Source organism: Chrysoperla carnea, chromosome 4 (assembly GCF_905475395.1).
Source record: "Chrysoperla carnea chromosome 4, inChrCarn1.1, whole genome shotgun sequence".
Taxonomy (NCBI): domain Eukaryota; kingdom Metazoa; phylum Arthropoda; class Insecta; order Neuroptera; family Chrysopidae; genus Chrysoperla; species Chrysoperla carnea.
This window is the reverse complement of record NC_058340.1, coordinates 31,829,385-31,839,356: the sequence shown is the minus strand read 5'-3', so window position 1 is coordinate 31,839,356 and position 9,972 is coordinate 31,829,385. Positions and strand designations below refer to the sequence as shown.

Sequence of the window (9,972 nt, the reverse complement as noted above, 5' to 3'; positions counted from 1 at the left end):
TTAAATTATCTACTACGGTAATTTGTTTAACAATGACTGGAATTGGTTGTTTTACGAAATAAACTAAATTAAAACGAAATACGTACATAAATAACAAAGCGATATTTCATGAAAATTATGGTATCATCGTAGCATCACTATTTAAGGATGTAACGAAATAATTATACTAGCCCATAATACGAAAATAATATATCCTTAATTCATAAATAATTAACATAAAGAATACCAAGTAACAAAAATTTTTTCACACAATATTTATTCGATCGAGTTCTAGCTAACAGCGTTATTACGTAAAAATATTTTTAATAAATAAAACTATTAAATTTAAGGTAACAGTTTTTGTGCATTGTCTGATTTATTAAATTCGAAAACATAAAAAAAATTTTCTAAACTAAAGGACTTGTACAAATAATTTGTTAATTTTATTGATCCAAAATTTACAACATCATAAATTTATAATATTTTTCCTTAATTTTGTTCCAACGATTTTGAGATATTCTAGAAAAATAATTCTGTTAGCAAATTTAAAAATTAAAATTGGTAATTATGGCTTAACTTTTTCATGGATTAAAAGTCCGATATTACGCCACCCTTGCCAAATTTAATAATTTTTACTAAAAAAAATAACGCTGTTGCTCACCCATTCTTAATTAATTTTTTTGTAATAGCATTTCATATTCTAAAAAGAAAAGTTAATCAAAAATTTAAATATTAAGTCCTTTTTTTTGAATGGCCACAGCAACAGCAGTGCTTAAAAAATCAAAATGTTCAACATTTACTGACGGTTCAACAGGATTCGTAATTACGGTTTGATTATGTATTGTAGTACTAATATCTATATCTTCATTATTTCTAGCTGTTTCAGGTTGTTTTGTCGTCGATGGTTTTCTCGAATTGCATGTACATTCTGGTAAATCTGTGCTCCTAGTTTCACCACTATCTGAATAACTCATCCCACCATCGTTTGGAATATTGGAATTCGATTGTAATCCATGTGATTGTATAGCCATTAAAATACCTTCATCTTCTACAATACCACCATTTTCACAATTTTCAATTAAATCGTTTGCATCATCAAACGGTGCAATCATCCATTTTTCAAAAACCGTATTTATTGTATTGTCAAGAAAACATTTTGCTAATTGATTGGCTTGCCAAATAGCTAAATACTGATCGTAAGTCTTTTTTGTTTTTGGAACCATTGAAACAGGAACTTGTGATTTTGAACTTTTTCCTACATCATCCATTAAATATTCTGAATGATTTAATATTGTATTTAAGTAATTATTTTGGGCACAATTACGGCATCGTTGTGTTGTATCATTTGTGGATTCAGAATTGGTGTCAGCTGATACGTCCTCATTTTGTGGTGTATTTTTTTCTTTTAAATGTGAACGTCCTTTAACTTGCCAAGCGTATTTTGCTTTCTTAAAGGGTCTTTCTCCATCACTATTTGTTGTTTGAGAATGTTCACCAGAATCATCGATTCCCATTTTTATATTTGTTATTTACAAAAGAATAATAACTAAACTGTACTTTTAAGGAGGGTTAATAATTGTTTATTTATGTAATATTTAAATAATATTATGTATAAAGTATACAAAAATACATTATTATGTACAAACACATACAATCACGGTAATCATTTTATTTTATAATAATATTTTATGAAGTTGTCACAAACATAATAAATATCTATTATTTCATTACTGTCAATTTTCTTTCACATAAATTTACAAGGAGATGAATCACGAACTTCATAAACATGAAACTGGACTTGTATTCGTTTATTTTCGTTTGACCATTGTGAAATTAGTTAAAGTTGAAATGGTGCTCAGAGTATGACCTCTGTATACAATCTTCCTTTCAACACCTCCCTATGAGAATCAAGAAGAATTAGTTTCTTTATTTTCCATTTTCCATGCTAGTTTTTCGTTAATATTAGCCCTTTTACCAAATATCGAAACCAGGTATGCATTTTTGAAAATTAAGTAAGATGCTTTAAATTTGACAAAAATATGGCCCAAATTGAGTGAATTATATAGGTACTTGTATGAAATGTATTAAAATTTGGTAAAAGGAAGCAAAGTGATTAATTATTCATCAAAGTTTTGGTCTTATTAGGTTTATTATAAATTAAACATCTTGAATTAAATATATCAAAAGCCTTAGGAACTTTGAATTTCTCAACGTTTTCGGACTAGTCTAATTCAGAGTTATTCAGAGTTCTTAATACTTTTTTAAAGTTTCTAAGACTTTTTCAGAGTTTCCTAAGACTTATTAAGACTTATTATTTTTTCAAATATTTTTTCCACCAGGGAAAGATAGATTTTGTTATAGTCTGTTAATAGTAACAATAAAAATAAAATTCGGTGGGAGTACAATATACAAACAATAAAAAATACACGTCGACAAATTTAATAAAATTACTTTGTATACATTCAAAATCTTTTTATTATTTTTTATCTTATTTTGAATAGTTGCACACAAAGGCAAAGTTTGATTGGTGTAGTGTAGTATGATGTAGATGCCTGTACTGTACAGAATTTAATCTTTGATTTAATATTGTAATAAAAGAAAGAACAATATTTTATTAAAAATTATATATTTTATCCATTAATTATTGTTAATAAAATATGTTATAAACATTACATATAAAAAATATCACTTTATATAAATTTTAAAAGTTGAAAAAAGGCCACGTTTTGCTTATCATTAATACAATTATCTATGAATAAGTCTATATTTTATAAAAAACAGCTCCTAATATTAAATTTATTATATGGGGAATGAATTTCATTCAAGTCAAAAATTTGAGACAGTTTCCTCAAAAAATTTTGTGTATGAATTTAAAAAGCTGAATTTGATACAAAAAGGATACTTGTTTAATTTTTCGATTAAAAAACGTAAATAAAATTATTAGAGACGAAAGTTTTAAGAATTAGAAAATTTAATAATACAAATTAACAGTCTTCAGTTTCTAATAGACTTTTTCATTTTAAATACGATTCATTATTGTTTCGGACAGGCAGTACTAAGTTGGACAAAGATACAAGACATTTGTTATTCATTTTATCATATTAGTTTTTTGATATACCGCCCAAAACAAAAGATAATCACTTTTTAAAATGAAAAAGTCTATAGATTTCAAATTTTGTTTTTAAATTTTTACATTTATTTACAAAATTAATCAAGTACCCTATTATATGAATTATAATTACTTAAACGACTATTGAAGTTCTTGGACCAAGCGCACTTTTTTCACGTATTTTTGTCATTTCTTCTAATAATTCTTGCTTTCTTCTCCAACTGACCCATAATGCTGCTGTACTAATGGCTAGAAGAAATCCAGCAGCTAATCCTAAAGGCTACACAAGAAATTTTTTATTTTTAACAATAATTGTATTGGTATACTTTAAAAATTGAAATACTTACCCCAGGCACTTTTTGTACACTTGACAATGATTTACAGGAAGACATTGTTAAAACTGATACAACAATAACTACTATTGATTCCAATATACTAAAAACACTGTCCTAAAAATTTAAAAATTTAAATAATAAATAAATTAGAAAATTTTTAAAGATATCAAAATAATGAAAGAAACTTATGCAAACGAACTTTTCAGAATTTGAGAATTAAAATTAATTGTGTAGTATTTTGTGAACCGACTATAATAACAAAAAACCATAGACTTAATAAAGAAACTATTAAATTATTCTCTATTCCAGTTTTATTTGTGTATGATAAACGTTTTGATTTTGATTATTTAGACAGGTGATTTAGTGATTATTATGACAGAAAATTAATAACAGAATTTTTCAATTTTAGAAATGTTTACGAAGTCTATTGGTAAGAAAAATTAAAAATATTAATTAAAAAAGCAAAGCTAACAAAAAATTTTGATCACCAAAATTATAATCATATAAATAATTGCCCACCGCAGAGAAAATTGGGCTTTAAAGAAACATCTTTCGAATGTATACCTACTGTTTTTAATTCTACTTACAATTTTAATATATCTTTCTGGTTTTCCTTTAGCAATACCACAGACAAATGCAGCATATTTCATAGTAACTATGCAGGCTATAATTGTCGATACTACGGGGAATAGCCAGTCATACCAAGTTGGTGTTCCCGGACAAGTATCGTTACTTAAAAATATAATGGCTGACGATAAAAGTAAAACCTGCAATTAATTTAATTTACTTAGATCATTAATTTTATATCGATCTTCAAAATATGATTTTTTCGCAAATAACAGTCGTAAAGTCTAAAAGTTTTCCTAAAGTTAGTAGGTACCTGCGTCTCGATACCAAAGAGTCATTTTACGGGGCTGCCAGTAAAGTCAATCTTTTTTTATCCGTTGGATAACTAAAATTATTCCGAATCAAATCTTAAATTACATAATTATTTATTCGAGCTGGATACAGACAGAATATAGCCAAATTATTCTGATTTTGCATATAATTATATTCTATCGGATAGCCCTGACATTCTATGAATAGTGAGACGTGAATATCCCTTCCCTACTGATTAAATTATTGACCTTTATTAGTGTAATTAATTAAAAGGCTTATTTACTTAATGGTTGATCGGATACCAAAACGTCTGAACACTCTTCTACTAAAAATTGTTTTCAATTTTACATCATTGTAAAGTTGCCAAACTGTGATCATTATGAGGCACTCTATACAGAGTATATCATATCACTTTGAGTGTAACCGTCCTCGAATTTTGGAATAGACAGGACGATTTAAGTAATTTTTTGTCGCAATATTTATTGCTCTAGGAGACATATCTCAAGAACTAAGAGTTGACTAAGAGCCTATCATTTCATGACTTCCTGTAATTCAAATTACATTTCAAAAGTCAGGAAAGTATATTAGGCATTGATTTCGAAAACTAATGGCATAAGGTCTTTGTTCGTGCCTTTAATACTCAAATATGCTGTTTCATACAACAATTCTCTATTGGATGTTTTAAAATTTTTGCTTAATTTGAGCATGAAACGAAGGAAAACAGTTACTTAGTGTTGCAAAATGAGCTTAAAGTGTTTGCTAAGATGCTTAAATATTATTCAAACAATATACTAAAAAGTTATAGAAATTCTATAATTCGCTTGTATAATTTTAGCACTACAGTAATCACTATTCGAAAAATTAGATTGATTTCTTGAAATGATTCGGAATGAATCGAAAACTTAGTCTCTAATTCAAAACTCATTCAAAATATTAAATAAAAAATGAATGATAATTAATACTGATTTTTTTCTGATTCATTTGAATAAGAAATCTACCGGACTTTTTTTCACTAGGGAAGTGAAAGTGTTTTTCTCGAATTTTCCGAAATTGAGAAAGCAGCCAATGACTTCATTTTAGAAAATTTAATTTTGAATATTTTTTATGTAAGTTTTCGCAAAAATTATTTTTGCTACTTACTTATATGTATTAAAAATGATTTTTTAAAATATGTTTGTAGTACTTACAATTACTAAAATCCGTATAACTCCCGTTGCGGATGCAACAAACTTTCCATTCGAGAAATTTTCTCCTGTAATTGCACTGTTTGACATATTGTTTGAAATTCTTTAACGATTTGTTTGAAATATAATCTTGGTACTTTGATTTGAAAAGTGATAATAATATTATTTATAATTTTGAAGAGGTTGCAATTAATTTACAAAGTACCTAAACTTCAAATTTTTTTGATAAGAATTTTATTGATTAGATAGTTTTCAGTTCGTACCACGTTTAGTATAATCACATTGTACTAAAAAGAATAAGAATTGACGAAAACTGAAAATTTGATTCCAAAATTTACAAAAAAGCCGGACTTGTTGATGGATCGTCTAGTTTTGACTTATAAAAACTAATTGATTATATTAAAATGCATATTTAAAGTGCAACTGATTAGGAGGATATTTTTAGTTTAAATTAAAAAAAAATATTGATAATATTATTAATTGGAACTGACCTTAGATGTGTAAAGTATAAATTATAGATTATTGTAAATAGTTCGGTTAGACATAACAATTTTGTTTTTGTCAGAAATCTGAATCCTATTTAGACGTTAAAATATCTATTTTTTAAATTATTATGAATATATTAGATTGAAAATGATTTATTAGATCGATGATTTATGCAAAATGATTAAGTGATTAATTAGAAAATCATAAAATAATATCTGTGAATGAAAAATGCACACAATTAATGAGATAATTCTGTATCACATTGTGTCTTTGAATTATTTGGGATAATTAGGAAGAATTCAATAAACGTTAAAATCTTGCTTGTTTGACGATCTTCGAAATGTTTTCAGAGTCGTTCCGAAATAAAGAACTTTTACAGAATTTTAGGTCATATCTCAAAAACTGCTAATCCATTCGTTTATTGAACACGATTTAAAAATTACTTGTGTCATAATCGCATTATACCAAGTTTCATCAACTTCTGAAACAATGTTTTATGATTTTCTTACTTCTGTCACCCCTTAGGTGATTTTAAAACACGTTATGTAATAGCATTTGTAGACAATTTCCTAGCGGTCTCTCATTGGTTAAGGACCCCGGAGAAAGGTCAAAGGTTATTTCTTATTTGAAAAATTGAGAAAAAAAAAGTAAAATAGATATTATTTTCCACCTAATTTGATGCGGCTTTTGGTTCAACCGCAAAGTAGATCAAAATATTCTATTTTTTCCAATTTTCTGTTAAAGAGATGTGCATTTTGCGATATATAAAAGTAAGCTATGCGCGGATTTGGTCAAGCTCAGATATGTAACTAAATTTTGGTGAGGGCCTCAATCCTAAGACATCTCTATTTTAATTATAATTAATACAGAACACTGTTAAGGATACCCCCGACCCCTCCTTAGATTTGTTTTAAAACTAATGTAATATTATATTTATCAACAATCTTTAATGTTACCACTTAAGTTAATTAACCGACTTTGATATTTTTTATTATTGTGATACAAAATCAATTAACAAATCAAATCAATGCAATAGATAGATTATCTTAATTGCATTTTATGTTTCTTTTCATTTTCAAGGAAATAACGCGTGAGTAGCAAAACTCCATCATTTAGGTCATATTTCCCTCTCATAAAATGCTTGTTATTGAAATGGCTTTTGAACACATGAAATATTTACAAGGATGAGAAAAGGGACAGATAAATTGACATTACCAAAAAGAACTTCCTTAATGTTACCTCTATTCAAAGACAAAATTCTAACCCTCTAACTCAATTTGCTAGATTTGTCGAGGTGCACAATCTTAAAAACCCGTGAAAATATCGATTTTAAATCATCTAGATCAGTTTTCAGGGGCGTTGAAGAATAGCAAAACATTGAACATATCGAAAAAAGCGCTTTTTCCCTTGGAAATCCCTTCTAAATTGCTGAAATAGATCCCCATTTCAATAACTTCGATTATCCTACTATATATCCCTGCATATCGAATTTCAGCTTATTTGATCTAAAGGTGACCGATAGAAGTGGCCAAAGGCAGTGGGAAACAAGTGGCTATTAGCATCTGATACCGTGCATAAGTTTAGATTTACGGAGAAAGCATGACTCAAAATTTCATAGTGGAAAAAATCTGATAAAATTTAATCTGTGTACCGCGACGGCGCGACATTAAAAATTAAAAAGCTAAAAAAAAAATATTTGACCCGCTCTAAAACAGATAGATTTTTTATATTCGAATTTTTAAATTAATATTTAACCTTTTTTGAATTATGTAAATCCAAATTATGTATTTTCATCCAATAAAGTAATTTATTAAAAAATTTATTCATTTATTTAATGACCGATTCAAAATTTTAAATAATTTATTCTTGATAAAATAGATTTGTTTATACCTAATATCAAAGTATTTAAAACCGCGCCAGAATATGTTTTAACAGGCTGATAATTCGAAAAATGTTTTGAATTTTTGACGATTTTGAACGGTTATTACTAGTCAACTGTCCCAAGTAAACTGTTAAGTTTAAAAGCGGCTGCCTCAAAACTTGGTTTTGTTTTTGTCTTTAAATTCATGGACGCGAAACCCGGTACGTTTCGGATGGCTGTACAATTAATTACATATTTGCAATTTTATTCGGTTTCTACGCGATCAAATTGTTTCCGGCCCTGTTCGTTTGGGATTAATTCGGATTATGTCGAGGGGTTGTTGATCGCTTCAGAACTCCAAATACTACGAGGCATTCGGTTGCCTTTCTAGGCTTACATCTACGGGTCATTTATTCTAAAAAATCGGGGAAAAATATAATTATACTAGAAGATCGGGAATTATCAGGGAATTTTGTAAGTTATTTCTTACGACCATAACGTACCAATGGTGAATCTATACATATAGGCTACAAAAATTTTATATTTACGCCCAAAGGAAAAAATTATATTCTTATTTCTCTTTACAAAGTCACAACAAATCGAATGACATAAAAATATTGCATTTTAAGAAAATGTAGTAGCCGTTTAAAACGATGGTTATTACATTATTTACAAATCTAATTTTTTTATACTTTTTAAAATGAATACTTTTTTTTACAAGAACTTTTTTTTTTGAATTTTTGTTTTTTTGTTTTCATGAATAAATTTGTTTAAAGCTTGGAAGGCTGCATTTCGACAATAATTTTTTATTATGCAGCAAAAACACCATCAAGCAAATTTCTTTGTATTTTCTTCGAATAAAAACGAAAATTTTAACATCATTTCGAAATGTTATTTGGTTTAATATCTACACACCGTTTATTTTTTGTTTTTTTAAATTCTAGGGTACAATTTAGTACGAAAAAAAAAAGAGTTAAATTTAAAGAAAATTGCTTAAATATGGTTAAACGCATTGCTAATCGATGTTTTCGAAGTCGAAAATCCAGCGTTATCTGGCAGTGTTTACATAGAGTAAATTGAACTAGTTTTTTTTACAATGTTCGTTTTTGGTTTTTTTTTTTGGTAAACTAATAAATTTTCGTCTACATTCAAATATCCATATTATCAGATAAATTTTCTTTTTACATTGTACAAGATTTATTTGATAAAACCGAATATTTGTTTTTAGGAAATTGATTCAATTAATTTTTAAAAGGAGGATAGTTTTAACTGTTGTTTAAATATTCTTCGAATTCTATAAATTCTGGAGCATATATTATTGGATGTAATTTGCTAAAAATTGCAAAGTAATTTATTTGCCATGACTCATACAGTTTGTAGTTGGTAAGCAGAGCGAAAGAAGTACTCATTTTAGCTTAAACTATGAATAAATGTCTTGTTAAAAAGATTTTTTGTTGCCTCTCATAGAATTGCTCCGTTTGCGAGATACTTAAAACGAGTAATATTGAAAGAGGGATTGAACGCTGTCATTTTTTTGATAATATCGCCAAAGCCGTCCTTGATTATCTTAAGAATCAAGAAGAAGATGCAGACTTGCACTTGGTGACACTCAATTAACGATGAAGTAAACAAATTGGATTATCTTGAAAAAAGTGAAGAGTACGAAAAGAGTAGACATTCTTCCTAGTCTTCTTTGTTTTCCAGGTACAAACTGTAGAGCTAATTTCAAGTGACGCGCCCAATTTTATATCTGTTATCTTTACTTCAGAAATCATAGAAATTCAACTTATTCATAGACTTACAATTATTTACTAAAGGTGATATATAATAAAGCTAAAACTGTGTGAATGATTGTGCATTAATAACAAATATAAATTTTTTTCGTAATTAAAAAATGCTGCTGAATAAGTCTATTGTATATTTTGTAAGTCTATAATGACAGAAAAAAATACTTAAACAATTAAGCCTCTTTCTCATTTTAAGTTAGATATAAAAACCGTATTGTATGGAACAGGATTTAGTAGATGTGTATTTAGAACATTCTTCGATCGAAGACCTCGATAAATATTTTTTTTCATAAATCTGGCACTAAGGACCAGTTTATAAGTGTTAAGAAAGTTTGTTTAATGATAATGAATT

At 27.5% G+C, this 9,972-nt stretch overlaps 2 protein-coding genes across 3 annotated transcripts; both read right to left on the bottom strand.

The window, feature by feature from the left end:
- Window positions 1-513: 513 nt before the first annotated feature.
- On the bottom strand, window positions 514-1,650 carry LOC123298061. Its single transcript, XM_044879955.1, has one exon. The coding sequence runs from the start codon at window positions 1,491-1,493 to the stop codon at window positions 705-707; it is 789 nt and encodes a 262-aa protein (XP_044735890.1). The 5' UTR covers window positions 1,494-1,650; the 3' UTR covers window positions 514-704.
- A 101-nt stretch (window positions 1,651-1,751) lies between these two features.
- LOC123298062 lies at window positions 1,752-5,846 on the bottom strand. Of its 2 annotated transcripts, XM_044879957.1 has the most exons (5): window positions 5,490-5,846; window positions 4,011-4,190; window positions 3,436-3,537; window positions 3,222-3,368; window positions 1,752-1,877 (listed from the first exon to the last, which is right to left on the bottom strand). In XM_044879957.1, the coding sequence occupies exons 1-4, from the start codon at window positions 5,574-5,576 to the stop codon at window positions 3,222-3,224; spliced, it is 516 nt and encodes a 171-aa protein (XP_044735892.1). In that variant the 5' UTR covers window positions 5,577-5,846; the 3' UTR covers window positions 1,752-1,877. The 2 variants fall into 2 exon arrangements, with proteins under 2 accessions (XP_044735892.1, XP_044735891.1); XM_044879956.1 differs by lacking the exon at window positions 1,752-1,877 and having other exon boundaries at window positions 2,926-3,368.
- Between the last annotated feature and the right edge of the window lie 4,126 nt (window positions 5,847-9,972).

Bases quoted from the DNA above. Each gene is read 5' to 3' on its own strand.
- LOC123298061 (XM_044879955.1), bottom strand. From the start codon at position 1,493: ATGGGAATCGATGATTCTGGTGAACATTCTCAAACAACAAATAGTGAT.
- LOC123298062 (XM_044879957.1), bottom strand. From the start codon at position 5,576: ATGTCAAACAGTGCAATTACAGGAGAAAATTTCTCGAATGGAAAGTTT. The intron at 3,538-4,010 runs GTAAGTAGAATT...TTAAATTTTTAG, and splicing joins CAGAAAGATATATTAAAATT to GACAGTGTTTTTAGTATATT. The intron at 3,369-3,435 runs GTAAGTATTTCA...TTTCTTGTGTAG, and splicing joins GTGTACAAAAAGTGCCTGGG to CCTTTAGGATTAGCTGCTGG.